The sequence below is a fragment of the Trichosurus vulpecula genome, chromosome X (assembly GCF_011100635.1).
Source record: "Trichosurus vulpecula isolate mTriVul1 chromosome X, mTriVul1.pri, whole genome shotgun sequence".
Lineage (NCBI taxonomy): Eukaryota > Metazoa > Chordata > Mammalia > Diprotodontia > Phalangeridae > Trichosurus > Trichosurus vulpecula.
This window is the reverse complement of record NC_050582.1, coordinates 3,442,515-3,460,872: the sequence shown is the minus strand read 5'-3', so window position 1 is coordinate 3,460,872 and position 18,358 is coordinate 3,442,515. Positions and strand designations below refer to the sequence as shown.

The 18,358-nt window shown below is 50.0% G+C and overlaps 1 protein-coding gene across 2 annotated transcripts in view; it reads left to right on the top strand.

Annotated features, from left to right (window-relative positions):
- DCX (doublecortin) overlaps positions 1 to 18,358 on the top strand; it is a 41,151-nt gene that overhangs the window by 15,747 nt on the left and 7,046 nt on the right. The window contains exons 3-4 of one of the 2 annotated variants that reach the window (XM_036740163.1): positions 12,841 to 12,943; positions 14,299 to 14,421. In XM_036740163.1, coding sequence (XP_036596058.1) covers positions 12,841 to 12,943; positions 14,299 to 14,421 — 226 coding nt within the window. Of the gene's footprint in view, positions 1 to 12,840; positions 12,944 to 14,298; positions 14,437 to 18,358 lie in introns of both variants that reach the window. The other variant, XM_036740162.1, reaches the window with a different exon arrangement.

Here is an 18,358-nt window from a genome sequence, read left to right as displayed (position 1 = left end):
CTTGGGGGGAAGGTCAAGGAAGGTTTCATGGAGAACATGGTATCTGAGTCCATTAGGTAGCATAGTGCTTGGAGTCAGGAAGACTTGAGTTCAAATCCTGACTTGGATGCTTACTAGCTATATGACCCTGGGCAGGTCACTTCACCTCTGTCTGCCTCAGTTCCTTCCTCTGTCAAATGAGGGGGTGAGACTCCGTGGTCTCTAAAGTTCCTTCTAACTCCACCATCCTATGATGTGAGCCCTGAAAGACATGGTACTCCTGAGAGGTGGCCTACTTAGCCTCTGCTTGAACACCCCCAGAGATGAGAGACTCACTAGCTTTCAAGGATTGTTAGAAAGCACTTCTCTCTGCCCAAGACTGTAAGCTTCCAGTGGCAAAGGCTCTCTGGACTTTGCTAAAGGGATGCCACCAATACTGTCACTCCCCACCACCAGCCACTGAATATCTGGAGGACAAGGGATTTCCCCTCTAGGCCTCAATGCCGATTTCTCCGAGTTGAGGGGAGTCAGACCTGATGTGTTATATCCTTACTATGTGGTGGAAGGGTTGAAGGCCTGGAGGGCCCCCTTGCCAAGGGACTAGAACGAGGTGGCAAATTTGTGACATTTTCTCCAAGTGATTGGAAGAGCTGGCAATTCTCTCCTTCTGCCTGAGGCCCCGAAGAAGGGTGCATGTGTGGGGTTGGGGGGGATGGATGAAGGAAAGGATGGGGAGGGGGAGAGCTCAATTAGCATCGAGCCGACGAGTCCTGTAGCTCATCCAAAGTTAAGTTTGCATCTGCAGCTATTTTTGGTGATAATTAAGATAGACCCACCTATCACAAGACATACGTCGTCTCCCTTATGACAGGAACCCTGCCAGATTGCAGAGTATGGGCTTGAAAAGGCTGGGGGTGCAGGGTGGGAAGGGTGTTCCAAGTCAGGAAGGGGCATGAGAATGGACATCCTTTCTGCTGGAGGATGGAAGCACACTCTGAGGATTCAGCAGAAACCATGGCTAGACATGGACTGCTGCTCTAGGAGATGGTGCCATGGAACTCACGGGATCCATAGTTGTTATTATGATTTTGTGAGGTAATATGCCAGAGCAGACAGAGAGGCAGGAAGATCTGGGTTCAAGTCCTTTCTCTGACATTCTGAACCAATCACTTCATATCTCAGTGCAGCTAAGACCAAAAGTTGCAGAGAACATGTCAACCTGCATTGGTGGAAGGAATTATCTGGCCTCAGAGTTCTCTATACAAGAGGCCTATTCACTAAATGGGTGTTGCCTCACTCAAAGTGAGAACCCGAAAAGGCCTTAGCCTGAAAGGCCCGGAGTCTCCCATTATATCCTGGGCCATCTCCAGTCATCCTGATGAATATCTGGCCACTGGACTGAGATGGCTCAGGAGGAGAAAGTGAGGCTGGTGACCTTGCACAGCCCTCCCTCCCTCACTCAAATCAAAGTCAACTGCAAGTCATGTCATCATCTCCCTGATGCCATGGTCCTCTTCAAAAACGAAGGACAAACAACAACAAATCCCAGGTCCATCCCCTAGAGCTGTAACTAGGGTAAAGAGACTGGTCTTTGACTCTGTGCTCCAAAATTTAGAGGGTGCTAACAGCACTCATGCCTTTAGTGTATAGAAACAATTGAACTTAGAACCAAGTTAGCAAAAATCACTGGTTAAGATAGGAACTAGATGGTGCCTCCTCTCCCAGTCATGTGGGAGAGGAATTTGACTTGTATTTTATGACTCTAGGAAGCAGAACAAGAAGTAACGGGTAGAAGCTGGAGAAGCAAATTTAGTTCCAGAGTCAGGAAAACCTAAGAATCAGAGCCAGCAGAAGCTCAATGGGTGGCCTCAGAGGCGTCTCCACATTAGACAAGGGTGGAGTGTGGAAGGCCACTTAAGGGGAAGACTGTGGAAGTCCATGGAAATTATGCTCATGTGAGGATTGGGCCTAGTGGGGAGAGATGGCTAGAGCCTGAAGAGGAACTTACGATGGCTGGGGGTAGGATCACTGCCTTCAGTCCTTAGAAGGGCTCTCATGTAAGAGGCAAACTAGGAGGGATGGGTGGTCGCTACTTGAGGGCAAAAACTACTTCAGTTTGTATGAGAATGGAGTGACTCACTCATGAAAAGTGCTTACTACATATTTGTCCGATTGCGGTTGTTCAGTCGTGTTCAACTCTTCATGACCCTCTTTGGGGTTTTCTTGGCAAAGATACTGGAACAGTTTGCCATTTCCTTCTCCAGCTCATTTTACAGATAAGGAAACTGAGGTTAAGTGACTTGTCCAGTCACACAGATAGTGAGTGTCTGAGGCTAGATTTGAACTCAGGTCTTCCTGACTCCAGGCCCCGTGCTCTATGCACTGCAGCGCCACCTAGCTGCCTTTGAACTGAAGTTGCAGAAAGGTAAATTTAGGTTTGATATAAGGAAAACCTTCCTGACAGAGTTTTCTTCTAATTGTGGAATGGGCTGGTGCAGGATATCCTGGGTTCCCAGACAGTAGCCATCTTTAAGTTAAGGTTCAATGACCGATCACTGGGTGTGTTGTTCAGGTTCCAACTCTGAGACTCTGTAATTCCGTACCTTGGTTCCTTAGGTATACAATGGAGACAACCGGTGCTCCCTTCCAGAACCCACAGGGTGGTCTGAATGCGTGTGCTGTTCCTTGGCATTGTCCAAGACTCCCTTCCCCCAACACACAAAGCAAATTTCTACCTCCCTGCTTGATTGTAGATCAGCCACTCCAATGACACTCTGGAGAGCTGCAGAGGTGGGGGTGAGAGGAGTGATGCATCTAGCACAAGGCCCCCCATGGGCAGGGGGAGGAATGGGGGGAAGATCTTGGCATTCAGGGCAATCCTTTGAGCCCAAGCCCCCACCCCCACCCTTCTCTCCTACACTATTCCTTCCCATAAGTCATGCTTTCAGCATTTAGAAGCTGGCAGCTGCAAGGCCTGGTTGCTAGGCAACCACTTTCCTAGCACAAAGAGCCCTCCCTCAGCTAGGAAGGTCAGGCCCATCGGTGTGGAACAGCTGGGCGGATACTGTCTTTGTCTTGCTCCTGTCTTGGTTAATCACAGGGCGCCAAATGCAAGTCAAACTTCTTTGAGGAATAGGACTCGCTGGAGGAAACAATCGTAGTCAGCTTCTGCTGTCTAGCTGAAATTGGAAAACCTTGCCTTCATTCTGGGGCCATTTTGAGACCAGGTTGTGAGGTTCAAGGCCTGACAAAGGCTCCGTGGACAGAGGCACTTCTTCTACTGAGGTACATTGAAGACAATGAGCTTGGAAATGAGATGCCCATCCTAGCCTCAGAAGGTCCCATGGGATGGTCTGCTTCTTGCATTCGTGGCCTGAAAGGGCAATTTCTTGTTGTCGTTCAGTTGTTTACAGTCGTATCCACCTGTTCGTGACCCTCTTTGGGATTTTCTTGGCAAATATACAGAGTGGTTTGCCATTTCCTTCTCCATCTCATTTTACAGATGAGGAAACTGAGGCAAACAGGGTTAAGTGACTTGCCCAGGGTCTCACAACTAATGTCTGAGCCTGGATTTGAATTCCGATCTTTCTGATTCCAGGGCAAGCTCTCTATCCACTGAAGCACCTAGCTGCCCCTCAGAGAGCAATACTCAAATCTGAAGTCTTGCAATCTGAGCCCTTAATGCCCACCAGACTCAGAGATGCCTTGACCTCCCTATCTAAATGTGGGTCTATGGAAACTCATGTCATCCAACTCTTCTGGGCAGGGCCCATCTCAACTAAATCTTTAGGTGAGTCCCCTATATGTGAACCAAAGCTATCTTCAGTGAGGGCACAAGTAGGACCCAAACAGGCTATTCAAAGTTATATTCAGCAATATAATATAAAAAGAAGCCTGTTTGATGTGGAAGGGTAAGGAGCCCCCAGCCCAAGTACTGTGATCACAGAAGGCCCAGATAGCTTACCTGAGTCCATCAGCCAACAGAACACCAAGTGTGAAGGCAATCTCCTACAAATATGTGAATAAGCCCTTAATTTGAGAATGTTCAAGGGCTTTAGGCCATTGGACAAAAGCAAATATGATACCACACAGGCAACATTTTGTGCCTGATTGACAGAATCACATGCCCCTCTGGGCCCAGAGATAAGAGTCAAAGTGAACCAGGCTAGTGGGGGAAGAGCTGAGGATTCCAGAGTAGGCTCCTGAGAGGGAATCATTCTTGGGAGAAGGAGACTTTCTCTCTCCTTCCTCCCTCCCCCACCCCCCATTAACAATACCATCAGAGAGACTGGACCAATAGGACACAGTGCAGAGTGATACAAATGAGACCAAATGTATGTAGAAGCACAGCCACCTGAGGAGGAAGGCACCTTCAAGGCACACGATGACCCCTTACACCACAGACAAACACCACATAGAGACTCAAGAAAGGACCCCTAGGCCATGAAGTAGCAGGAGCTGCCACACATGCCTCACCTAAGGGCCTTGCTGCTGTTGCTCTCTGGGTTTGAGCCTCCTCTTCCCATGGAGCCATGTATATTTGTGGGAAAGTATGCCCTGGGCTTTTTTTAGTGGGGAGTGGGAAGTGGGAGTGGGTTTGTACCAACCATTCTTAGGAAATTCTTTTTCTAAGAGTTGATTGGCTGGCTGGCTGGCTGGTACTTGTTGATGGGAAGCACACTAGTGGAGGCTTGTGAGAAACAGTGCCAGAAACCCAGTGCCTCAGAGAGAACTAGAGCCCTTAGCATTACAAGGACCAGGAACCCTTTCAGGGCTCAAACCACAAGTATAAATTCCAGTTGGGGGAGTGGGCCCAGATGAGGTGCCACACATGACCCTTTGATCAAAACATCAGATAAGGTATAAAATAGAGAGATGTCTGCTCAGCATGACAAGGAGGAGATCGAATGCAGAGTCCAAGTTGGAGAGGGATTCTCTGTGGATGGTAAGGTTCTCCTTATGTTCCTGTTTGTGGATGACATTGTGCTGATTGGGTCAAGCCCCCGAACACTGTGGGGGCTCCTGGAAGAGGTGTGTAACCACTCAAAATAATTTGGCCTGACCATCCACATAAGCAAGCCCAAGCAGATGAAGAATGTAGATTGCTGAGATCATGATGCACGTGCGGATGGACAATATGAAGCTTGTGCATCAGTACGTATCTCTGTGATAGACAGATGAATTTGACCCACAGTTGAGAAGGAGGATGAAAGCAGGCTGAATTGCCTTCAGAAAATTGCAGGGCTCTTTTAATGACCCCCAAGCCTGCCATGTAAACTTCTTCTGAGGTTGCTCTGCTATAGTGAGTCATGAAAATGGCAATCTGAAAAAAACCAAAAGTGAATGTCAGGTAAAGGGACAGGGATGGCAGATGGGTAGCCAGAGCGCTCCAGAGGTGTGCTCATAATGGCAACAAGGGAAACCTTTAACACGTTGCATAGGACCCCACTCCCTACTGTGCTGAACTTACGAGAGGACATACACAACACTTCCACAGAATGGACAGGTATAAGTGGGTTGCAATCTGCATCACTGAAGGGAATTTCTAATTAGTGATTCACACTGGTGCCCACACTGGTTCACAAAAGTTCAGGTCTGTGTGATGTCACCAAAATGAAAAGCGAGGCCACATGCTTCTGTATCCAACACCCCCTGGCAACTCTGAGCTAATATCTGTTCTTCCGTTTAAAGTTGAAGTGGGAGGTTGGCATGAGAAGACCACTGGCCTAGGACTCTGAAAACCTGGGAAAAGGCAACCAGGTGTGGCATAAGGAGCACCAAAGTAGGGAAATTAGAGTTTTGCCCCCGTCTTACCTCCAGTATCTATGTCACACACAAACATATACACACATGTATACACACATACACACACAACCTAGCCTTGTTTCCTTCCTCACACCTGTGGTTGGCTGGCCATTTGGAAGGTCATAGATGTCTCACCATTTCTACTCACTGCCAAAGAATCCTCTGAAACTGATTTTGGTTTGCATCTTCATTCTTTTCTTTTTTAAATTTTTTTTTATTTTTGGAGGGGGAAAGACAGGGCAATTGGGGTTAAGTGACTTGTCCAAGGTCACACAGCTAGTACATGTATCAAGTGTCTGAGGCCGGATTTGAACTCAGATCCTCCTGACTCCAGGGCCAGTGCTCTATACACTGTGCCAACTAGCTGCCCCCTTCATTCTCTTCTTGATAGACTTTCATGTGCCTGCTTCAGCGGCCCTCCATTCCCCTCCCCTGGCCATGTGCAGGCAGGCCCTGGCAGCTGACCGTCACCAGCAGCCAATGAAGGCCCTTTATGGCCTTCACTGTTGAGGATTCTGCAGAGGCCTTCCTGGGACCTGGTGTCCCAGGCTGCTGAATACCCACTGCTCCTTGATGTCCTATCACAGAGCCTGCTGAGGCCTTCACTGGCCAATGGGCAAAATATGGACCTCAGAGACTCATTGGATTTAGAGCTGGAAAGGGCTTCACTAGAGTTTATCTAGTCTAGCCCCTCATTTGACAGAGGAGGAAAATGAGATCTCGAGAGGGCAAGGGACTTGTCCAGGGTCATACAGTGGGAGAGTTGGAATTCAAATCTGGGGCTTCAGACTTCTTCCACTACACTACACTGCCTCTCCCAACCAGTATCTACCTTCAGTCTTACAGCTTCCTTAAAAACCTGATATGCCCCCCCAATTTCTGTAGCTTCCAAAAGGTGGATGATCCCCCCCATCCCGCCTTCCCCCCAGTAGCACACCCAGTTTTACAGGGTCTGTCCACTGCCAGAACGTTAGAAACAGTAGATTCTTTGTCCCTATGGGGAGTGGTCCTCAGCCTCCACTGGCCGCCTGCCTGTTCAAGAGACTAGTTTGCTGCCCAGAGGCACTGTCCGTGGTGCTGAATACGGTCAGCATATCAAGGTAGTGTCAGGAAAAGCAAGGGAAAGAAGAAATCCAGGTCTTGCTGCCAGGAAGTCCTTTGGGGCAGGGGAAAGGGAAAAGAGGAAGGATAGGGAGCTGGGGAGAAGTCAGGCAGGTAGGCTAATGAATCTGATAAACAAATGATGGAATTATTCAAAATGGTTGTTGCAGTGAGGTTGACTATGGCCCAGTGCCTTCCTGAATTACTTTTCAGGATCATGTCATAGAATCATAGGACTTTGAGATGAAAAGAACCATATGGACCACCAAGTCCAAGCCCTCATTTTATGTAACCAGAAATATGAGATGAATCCTAGGCTCTGCTCTATAATCCTGGGGCAGTCAATGCCATTGAGCTAGGTCTGCCCCCCATATAGCTGTCTGCAGGATGGGCTCAGGCTAGGACTGGTCCCTAGCTTAGAAGAGAATAAGATGGGTAACTGGGTTGGGGGGGAGGGTTAGAAGAGGATTACTGAAACTAAGGCATTTGTCTTCTTTTGGCTTTGGTCTTCTGAGCATCCAGGAACTCTCTAACTTCCAGGGCTAGTTCTATCTAGCCTAGAGCTACCCTCCCAGTTGCTTTCTTATGCTTCTATCCTCAACCAAATGGGAGCTCCACCTCAAGAGGAACAGATCAAACATTGCCATGGGTTAGAAAGCAATATGAATCAGCCTCTGGGGATCAGAGCCCACCCAAGCACAAGTTAATAGCATCCCAGGCTCAGTCAACACTGGTTCCATTGGCTAGCGGCCCTGAACAAAGACAGGGAGCACGAGTTAAATGGTCAGGGAGCCCAAGTGGCAATGGGACCCCAAGCTACATATGGTTATTAACAATGGCCTTGATAGTGGATAGTGATGCGATAAAAGAGCAAATCTCTTCTATGGAATGTGCAGCCTACTTGGGGGCTTCTTGCGAGGCTGTGTGAAATAGACAGGAATAGAGGAAAAGATACTGTTTTGGACTCAGGGGCTTGGGTTCAAATCTAAGCTCTTTAACATATTACCTGCATCATTCTGAACAAATCACTTCTCCTTTCTGGGACGAGGTCTGCTCATCTATAAAAATGAAGATACTGCACTCAGGGGTCTGTAAGGGCCCAGATGTCAGCTCGGGGAATTCTATGATCTGAAATGCCTTACCATCGCTGAGTCTTAGAAAGATGACAGAACATGGCCAGCTATTTTCTGTAGGACTATGTGGAGAGTACCCACTTATCCACTCTTTGGGGGTAAATGGAAACTGAGCCCAGAGCATGCTGCACTGCACTCCATACCCCCCAAGGCCAGCACCCAATAATGTGGGCCGGGACCAGCAGCTGCCGGGGGCAGTACCTCCTGGGCTGGTGGCAAGTGGAACGCTGATCTCCCCAAAGGAAGGCTCATTTCCTGAATTGCAGCTTCTGCTTTTTTCCTTTTGAGAGGCTTCCTCAGCAGCAGCAGATGCCCCTTGAGATAAATTGCCAGCTATTTCCCGGTGGAAGCTTAAGGGGCCCTAGTAGCCTTTCCTGGGCCCGAGATTCCAGAGGAGGCCCCTGAACCATCCAAATTCAGGTCCCCCTGCCCCGATCACCTTTGCCAAGCTCTACAGGGGCCAGATTCTTGACTTGGAAGTAGCTCTCCCAGCATTTAAGAGGCCCTTACTACAATGATTATAGCCAGACTATTCTGTGGGGCTTTGCTCCTTCTGGGGCAGCTAGGTGGCGCAGTGGATAAAGTGCTGGCCCTGAAGTCAGGAAGACCTGAGTTCAAATGTGACCTCAACTGTGTGACCCTGGGCAACTCACTTTACCCTGTTTGCCTCCATTTCCTCATCTGTAAAATGAGCTGGAGAAGGAAATGGCAAACCCCTCCAGTATCTTTGCCAAGGAAAACCCCAAAGGGGGTCACAAAGAGTTGGATATGACTGAAATGACAGAACAACAACTGCCCCCCTCTGATGGGGGACTGGCCCAGTCCATCCGTGTGCTAGCCTGCTGCCCTGCTGAGGATGTGTTGCTCTTCCACTCTGGCCAGCTGGCACTACAAGCCATTGTGGGAAAGGCCATCTGGCTGTCAGGCACCCCCAACCCCAGGTAAAGCAGGTCTGTCCTGGCCCGCCTTGTGGAGGACTAACAATGACCTAAGAGCTCATAGGGGCTTTTCATGCTGGGATGGGCAGATTGACCTCTTTCAATGGGATTGTGGCTAAGGAGGAGGGAGATTGAATGTAGTTAGAGGCCCAGGCCCTGACCAGTCCTGGGCTTCTGTTGGGATGCTAATCAGGTTGCTCCAGGCTGCTGCCACCTCAGCCATCGCCCACCATCGATGAGGTCACCGAGATAGTTGCCATCAGATTCTTTGTCTGAGAGACTGCAGTGGCTCAGCCGCAGAGTGGGGAGGGGGGAGGGAGCTGGGCCTGGCTGACGCAGAATGCTGCCTGTGTGGAGGGGAATATCACCATAGCAAATGAGTGGCTGTGTTAGCCAGTCTTTCCTGGCTCCTCCCACCCCCAACTTCTGGCAAAGGACTATGGTAGTGTGCATATGCTGTGGGTATGGAAGGCCATAGTTAGTGCCTATGGGATATCGGAGGTCGGGGCTTTCAGTGTCAGGTATTGGCCCTCGTGTATGTGGCGCAGTGCTGGGCTGGACTTGAGATGGGTGGGGTGGAGGTGGGCTCAGAGAAGGGGAAGGCATGGATAGGACTGTTCTTGCCTTTCTTTGTATCCGCAGTCCTCAGCACTCTGCCTGATGCATGGGAGGCACTTACTGACTGACAGGGGCCCACAGGAGACAATGGAGGCCCAGAGAGGGGGAATGACTTGTCCAAGGTTCCCTAGGTAGGAAGCATCAAAGCTGGGGATCACCCCCAGGTGCTCTGCCTCCCTCCCAATGCAGCAATCCTCTGCCTACTGCACTGCACTGGTGCTCTAGAGGGCGCTAGCTGAAGATGGCAGAGCTGGCTTTTTCCAGGTGGCTAGAGAGCCCACCAGGGCTCCCCACAAAGAGCCCGCTGCGGCTCCCCAAAGAGCCCAGGGCATCCCAGAAGCAGGATTGAGAGCCTAGCAGACAATGGCTTTAGCATGCTAGATTATGGGATGAGTAGTAAGAGGCAAGCAGGGCTTTGGGATTGGAGACAGCCAGGCTAAGGGTTAGAAACCCCATCTTTGCCCCCACGTCAGCACGGGCAGGGGTCTGGCAACTAGGCGAGCAAGACAGAGGCCTCGGTATCTAAGGGTATAGATGGTTGAAAGGTCAGCCAATGCCAATCTTGCCTGTCATCCCATTTGGCTGGAGCATAGACCAGGAAAGGGAAGTAGTGGGAAATAAGGCTGGATCCACGCAATCTTTCCATTTGGATCCTAAATGCCAGGTCAAAGTGAGAGACAAAGCTTCCAGGGCTAGGGAGGTAGCATCTCACTGTCCTCTGCCTCATCAGACCACATCTGGAGTATTAGGCTCAGATCTGGGGAATGTCTGGGGAGGACAACCAGGAGGGCCTTGAGTCGAGGCCACATGAGAACCAGTTGAAGGAATTGATGGATCTCTAGCCTAGGGAAGAGAAGAGTCAGGGAGAACAGGAGAACTGCCTTCAGTTCAGTTCAGCTGGGTTGGGAGGCAGAGGACCCATGTTCCCATCCCTAGGCTCTGGCACTTGCTAGCTATGGGACCTTCCCCTCCCTAGCCCTCATTCTCTCCCTTTGTGAAATTAAGAGACTGGACTAGATTCCTCTAGGGTCCCTTCCAGCTCAAAATCCCCAAATCCTAGAATTGGTTCTCCAAATGTCTAATGAGTTCAGTGTCCATGGCAGAGGCTGTAGGGTCTATCACTTAAGAGTTGGGAAGAGAGTAGAATAGCTGCTTTCTTCATCTTGGAGAAGGGCTTTGCTTGTGAGCAACAGCAAGGCCATGGGGTAGAGGAAGATCCCTTTGTAATTTAGTTAAAATATGGTCAAAGAAATACTATCTCCCATTTGCACCAGAAACTTAGGATGACAGATGTGACCACCAAAAGAGAACAGAGGACAAACTCCCTGTGGCCCAAGCTAGATGGTATAGCAGTGCCCGATCATGGGTCAGGAAGAGGCCTCAGAGGTCAGATGTGTACCAACAAACAGGGATCCCCCCTTTAACATACTGGCGAGGGCTGGGGGATGTCCAACCTCCTTGAAGACAACCAGCGATGGCGATTCACCCTCTCCTGTGGCACCCAATTCTATTCTGCAAAGCTCTGATTGCTGGGAAGTTCCCCTCGTGTGGAGCTCAAGTCTATGTCTGGAAAACTCATTCTCATTCCCTTTGGCCCTTGTGCCTGAGAGGAGAGGGGAGGGGAGGGGAGGGATTCTAAATAAGGAAAAGCTTGCTGACAATTCAATGGAATGGGGGACACCCCCTCACTGGAAGGCTACAGGAAGAGAGGGGACACCCACATGCCAGCTGGGCTGTTGAGCTCATTCCCTGGGCTGTCACCCCAACACACATTGGTATGTCTGTTCCCTCCAGTCCTTCCCCCAAGCTACCAATCTGATGGCAGGAGGAGAGAAGGAGGGGAAAGGGCAAAGGGACCACTAGGGCACTGCCCTCACCATTGCCACTGGGATAGCTGGTACTGCCAGTAAACCCAGTGAGGCAGACATTCAAGCATCTGCAGTGCATGTGAGGGGAGGGGAGAAGAGACAAGAAGAAGTCTGCAATATCTTGTCCAACCCCAATCCATTCACAGTTAGAGAAACTGAGGCTCTGAGAGCTTAAGTGATTTGCCCAAAGTTACATGGGAGCAACAGGCCAGGCCTCAATGCCAGGTTCTCTGACCCAAGATCAAATGCTCTCTACAGAACATATTTCCTTCACACTGGAGTCCAGAGGAGCCTGGGGCTTTCCTAGGATTCTGTGGGAGCCACCTGAGGATCACCTGAACTTTACTAGGCATGAGTGTGTGAATACTGGGGACAATGGCACCTTGCCATTGGGTTTAGGCCCATGGTATTAGTGTGATCTTCTACCCCTACCATCCTGCACTGGAAGCCATCTGTGTAGTCGCCAGTGAAGTGAGCAGCCAGAATCAGGGTGGAGGAAGCAGGACACAATGGAAAGCATTCTGGGCATGGAGTCAGTAGAGTTGGAGTCAAATCTCTACTCTGCCACCTGCTCTGAGCCCTCTGGACCTCAGTTTCTCCTTCTGTAAATAAAGGGGAGTGACCTCTTAGACTCCTGGGTATGAGAACTATTATCTCTACTGGACAGATAAGGAAACTGAGGCTGGAGGCTCTGACACCTAGGAAAGTAGTGGGCTGCTAATACTCCCCTCACATCTCCTTGTATGTTCTTCATATGTATTTCATATTATCTTCTATGTTTCTGCCGAGAGAAAGACGCTCCTTGGGGGCAGGAATTGTCTCATTTGTCGGCTTCACTTCCCCAGCTCTAGCACAGTGCCAGGCACCTGGGAGGTGCTTAATAAAGGCTTGTCCAATGTTTGGTTAGCTGATTGATAATCTGGAAGACACACAGAGGAGAGCAACCAGCATGGTGAGGGGTCTCAACTCCTTGCTATGTGAGGAGCAGATGAAGGCATTGGGTATTCATAACTTGGAAAAGGGAAGGCTTGGGGGAGAGAAGGCCTTCAATTGTTCTTTTAGGCCTCAGGGGCAGACCCAAGAACAGTGGAAGGAGAGCCCAGAGAGGCAGAGTTAGTCTGTGACTGTCAGGAAAAGCTTCCTGACCAAAGTGGGATGACATGACTTGGGAAGTAGTGGGCTCCCCTCCCTGGAGGTCCTCAAATGCAGGCTGGATGGCCCCTGTCAGCCATGTTGGACTCGCTGGCCTCTGAGGTCTTGAAAATTCCAATTCCGTATTGTCTGTGAGCTAAAGGGGTCAGGGAAGATTGGGGTCCTTCTGGCTGCCTCTAGTGGGCCACGGGTATCACAGGTGTCCTACCAACAGAACTGCCAACAATGTGTCTGCTTTCTCTACAGGTGACCTGTCTCCACGATTTCTTTGGTGATGATGATGTATTTATTGCCTGTGGTCCTGAAAAATTCCGCTACGCCCAGGATGACTTCTCCCTGGATGAGAATGGTGAGCATGGACAGCCCCTATGGCTTGTAGTCCTTGTCATGCCTTTGGTTCCCCTTTTGCCACTTGAAATTTCCATGGGCTCACTTGGGTGGCTTTGGAAGGATGCTGAGCTATGGGGGAGGAAGGACATAAAGCTGGTGGTTAAACCCGTCTTACCTTCCCTGCCCACTCACTGCCATCAGCAGTTACAACCTGAGGCATTCAGCCCTGAAACCTTTCTTCCCTACCATTCCCCTCACTCCATACCTAGCCACTAGGATTAGTCCATGCCCAGTTCTCCCAGGATGGTTATGGACCAGTCTCCTCTTTCCTAATTTCAACCAAGAAAAGGGCCTTGGGGTTTCCTAGGGAGCTGTAAGGAAGGAAGCCAAGCCTAAATATGAGCCTAGAAGGATCACGGGAACACAAAGTTAGAACTGGAATGGACCTCAGAGGCCATCTAGTCAAACCCCCTCATTTTACAGAGGAGACCCTCAGGCCCAGAGAGAAGTGACTTGGCCAAGGTCTTGCAGTTGGTAAGTGCTAGAGCTGGGATTCAAACCTAAGTCATAGGACTCTAAATAAGCACTCTTGGGAAGCACATGGAAGATCCTAGAACAATGGGCAAGTGAGGCTGGCACTGCTCTCAGGCCCAAATCCCCTTCCCACTCCTTGCGTCAGCCTCAGCTGGGATCTCCACTCAGGCTCCTCCATAGACTGAGGCAGGCTGCCGGTCACATGGTTGGCCCACCACCAAGCAAGCTGTAGAATCTGCCTTGCTTGTGCTCAGCCCTCTCCACCAAGCCCCAGGTCCTGCAGCCCTTTTGCTTTTCTAGGCTTCAGCTTCTTAATCCATACTATGAGGTGGCTACACTCTCTGGTCTCTATGGTCCTTTACAACTCCAAATCCTCAGGTCTGTTCTACAATAACAAACCATTTGGTTGGGCCAATTTCTAAAATACCGTGAATTAAATGCCTATTTCAGACCAAGCTCCTGCCCTCTGGCCTCTCTCCCATCTGTGGAGATGGAAGTCACACTCAATAATAATAGACAAGAATATTGGCATTTCTAGAACTCTCTAAGGTTTGCAGAGCAGTTTCCCTCTTACCTTTCTTGATCTCTTGGATTTCAATGGTTGCCCTTAGCAGTGCCCTATGGTACAGTGGAAAGAAGGCTGGATTTGTAGTCAGAGAACCTGGGCTCACATCCTAGCTTTGCCACTTCCTCGTCGTGATGTTGGACAGGTCCCTTATGGTGTCTAGTCTTGGGCAAGGGGCTGCAATGGAGTCAGTGTTTGGCTTACCAGAGCATGGGGCATCCTAACCCTGGCCTCTTGCACATTGGGTCCCACTAACTTGGGTGCTTTCCCCCCAGAGTGCCGAGTCATGAAGGGGGCCCCACCTGCCACCACTGGCACCAAGTCATCTCCCAAGACTCAGAAGAGCTCAGCAAAAAGTCCTGGCCCTGTGCGCAGGAGCAAGTCTCCGGCTGACTCAGGTAACGACCAAGATGGTAAGTGATTTTTCCTTAACTGTGCATGTTGACTCTGCCCACAGAGGGGCATCTTCTGCATGCCTAAGGGTGCATTGCCACTAGACACCAGATGTGCCTCCATGGTGCCAAACCCACTGCACCATACGGTGACAAAATTAAATATGCTGTCCCCACGACAGGAGGACATGGCCCCAAGCCACTCCATCAGAGTGAGCCCTTTCATGGTCATCATAATTACTGTCAGCACCACCACCAACGTCACCAAGGGCAGAGCTGGGGATTCAGTAGGCATTCCGTGAGTGTTTGTTGAATGAAGAAGTAGATGTGCTTAGCTAACACTTCACTTTGCCTGACCGTGCAGACCAACAAACTAACCCATGCATGCAGATTCTGTTGATAGAGTTTCACATATGCCATACATGTCAATGGAAAGGTATCGGGTTATTTTCTCAGCCATGCCTTGCACATCATGACTGGATCTGAAACACTTAGATAAGATTTATAAAGCCCAGCAAGAAAACCAGTGTGAAATGGGTAAAGAGCCCAGCTCTGCAATGGACCAGCTATGTGACCTTGAGCAAGCCAATCCACTTCTCTGGGCCTCAGTTTCCCCATTCATAAAATGAAGGGGTTGGGCTACAATCGAGGGTGGGGAACCTGTGGCCTCAAGGCCACGTGTGGCCATCTAGGTCCTCAGGTGTGGCCTTTCGACTGAGTCCAAGCGTCACAGAACAAATCCTTTTATGAAGGGGATTTGTTCTGGGAAGTTTGGACTCAAAGGGCTGCACTTGAGGACCTAGAGGACCACATGTGGGTGGCTTCGAGGCCACAGCTTTCCCACTCCTGGAGACATTCCCTAGGCAACTTTCAAGCTCTACCAGGCCTAGATTCTCCACTTCGGAAGAGTTGGCAGTGGTCATCTGGTGCAACCCAAACCTGAATGAGAATTGAGAATGAGAATCAGCCTATCTCCAATTACCCCACCAAGGGCTCAAGTCAAAGCTCCCCTTTTGACACCTCTACTTATTAGGCTGTTTGGAGACAACTTGCATCCAGTGTTGTTGAATTAATTGCTCCTCTGTCTGTCCTCTGGGGTCAAGGGACTAATGACCGTTACATAAAACAGCCCTACCCATCCATGAGCCACTATCACCACCTCTGCCCCAGCACCAGCAGGTCGAGGCAGCCCCAGTTTCTTCAACCTGTCCTCATATGGCGTGGACCCAAGGCCCTTCACTGGCTTGGTTTCCCTCATCTGGATTCTGGATGAGGCAAAGGGGTAATGAGGCCTGGAACAGGGTGGTGGCAGTGGGAAGGGAAAGGAAGACAGAAGTGTTTTGAAAGCAGAAATTGAATAAAGTAATTAATAACCAAATGGGTGAAAAGTGAGAAGAAAAGGAGGCATTCAAGATGAGTCCGAAGTATCGAACCAGGATGACTAGGAGACAGATAGGGACGTGGCAAGATAGGAGGAGGAGGAGGCAATTTTGCCTTGTATATATTCAGTTCGAGGTGATGAAGGCCCATTCTAGAGGAAATGTTTCAACAGCAGTTAGAGATATAGGGCTGGTACCCGGAAGAGAAGTCGGGCCTAGAGATGTGGATTTGGCCACCAAAGTGGCTGAGCTGTGAAGAAAAGTGAGTATCAAGAGAGATGTGACAGACGAGGACTGCTGGTGTCCTAGAGTTGGAATGGGAGGATAGGGCAGTGGCAGGAGCCCAAACGGGGAGTGTGGAGGGTCTCTCTCTCCACTGGCCACAGAAATAGGCTCATCTCCTCATCTTAGGCAGATGATGGTCTACGCCCTTCTGGATGCTATGTTTGGAAGGGAGTTTCCCAAAACGATCTTTACCTTGGGGAATGTCGTCCCCACCCTGGGAGAGCTTCACTGTAGGGCCAAATCACCAGCAGGGGAAGGTTGTTACCTGCCCCGGGAGGCAAGCCATGCACAAGAGAGAAAAATGAGTCACGACACCCCCTCAGTCCTCTGTCCTCTAAGAGACACCGTCACTTTCCTCAGGGAAATTCATCCTTGTCAAAACAGAAATGTGCTGATGATGGAGCCTTCATTTCCCTCCCTTAGTCAAAGGATTAATAACTACTTACCCACAGCCAATTCCAGAGAATCCATTTCAAATTAAACTACTACCTTCAACAGTGGCAGAATCTGACAACCCATGGTTGAGCCTGGCCCCAGAACCCTATGATCAATTGTGAAGGGATTGCTTCCGGCCCACCATCCCGCTTCCCTACTGGAAGGGTGGGAGAGAGAAAGAGACAAAAGCATTTCCAAACAGCCCCAGAAGGGCAGGCAATGCCTGGCAACCTGCCCATCGTCACTCCAGGGCCACCAGCTCCCCCTCCCCACCCCCAGCCTGGGCCAGGGCTTGAGAAGGCCCAAGCCACACAGAGTATGCAGCCCCTCCTGAGCTGGGAGGACCTGAATGGTGTCTTTCTCCCCAAGTTGTTTTCCAGTCTACTTGGTCTCTTACTATCCCATTCCCCCCTCTCTCTGTTTCCTGGTGAGGTAGTATGCCCAACCACCCAGACTTCTGAGCTGTTCTCCCTGCAGCACACCCAGTAGGTGTGGCCGTGGCCCATCCCCCTCTCTTCCCACACATCCCTCACCCCACCCCCATATACATGTCCAATCTGTTGGCCATCTTATTAACTCTGGCATCCTCTCCCTTTTCTCCTTTCACCTGGACACCATCAGTGTAGTGGGCCCCACTCCCATGGCAGGTGCTCTTCTGCTCCATGGTGCCTGGGAAGGATTTCACTCATCGCCTGTCATCTGAACTATTGTAGCAGCCTCCCAAGTTGTCTCCTAGCTTCTAGGCTAGGCTCTCATCTCTTCAATCCCTCATTTACAAGGCTGTCAAAATATGCAGTTCTGAGTATGTCTTCTGTGGTTCCCCACTGCCAAGCAGGTAAAACATGAGCATCTTCATCAGGTCACCGGAGCTGAACACAATGTGGCTTCCACCCTCCTTCGCAGACTCATTCCATTTGAGTCCCCCTCACAACATCTCTGTTCTGCACAAACTAAAGTACTAGCCAAGCTCTTCAACTGAATCCTTGACCTCCAGGCATTCATGCAAGATTAGGCTGGAATGTACTCCCTCTCCATTTCTCAGAATTTTCCCCAAAAGAGTAAGAGGAGGCCCCAATCTGAGGATCACAGATTTCAAGCTGGAAAAGTCCTTTGAGGCTCCCTAATTCAGCCCCCTCATTTTATAGAGGAGGAAACTGAGGCAGAGAAATAGCACAGTATTGCCTGGGATCACACAGCTAGTATGTGTCTTCCTGACTCAAGTCCGGGGCTTCCCCATGCCGCCTCATCTAGATGCCCAGATCACACCCCAGGCTTCTACCAAAAAGCTGGCAATGAGCAAGGCGAGGGTTTGTCTTTGCATCCCAAGCACCTGGCACAGTGCCTGGCACATCACAAGCATGTAATAAGTACTTGCTGGATTAACTTGAACTGAATTGAATTGAAATGTTAGAAGACTGTGAAGAACCAGAGCAGGACTAGTGAAAGACAAATGGCCGGATTTTCAAAATAGAAAAGTGAGCAGAGTCTACACGCTCCAAGCCAGTGAGCTCGGCTTTGACTCCTGGCAAAGTCCTAGGCTGTCTTATTAAAGGGATGCTTAGTGGACACCCAGAAAAGGTAGCAGGGATCCCCAAGAGCTCGCCTGGCTTCAGCTGATCTCCTTGCCTTTTCTGCCACAGTCACCAAACAAGTAAATCAGAGGTGTGCTGTCAATATAGTTTCCCTAGACTTTAGCAAGATATTTGGCCAAATCCCTCGGGGAATTCTTGTGGAGAAGAGTAGACCAGCTAGACAACAGTGTAGTTAGATGGAATGGGGCTGTCTGAACAGCCAAGCTTGGAGGATAGCTTAGTAGGAGCTTGTGAGGTCTTCAGTGTAGTGCC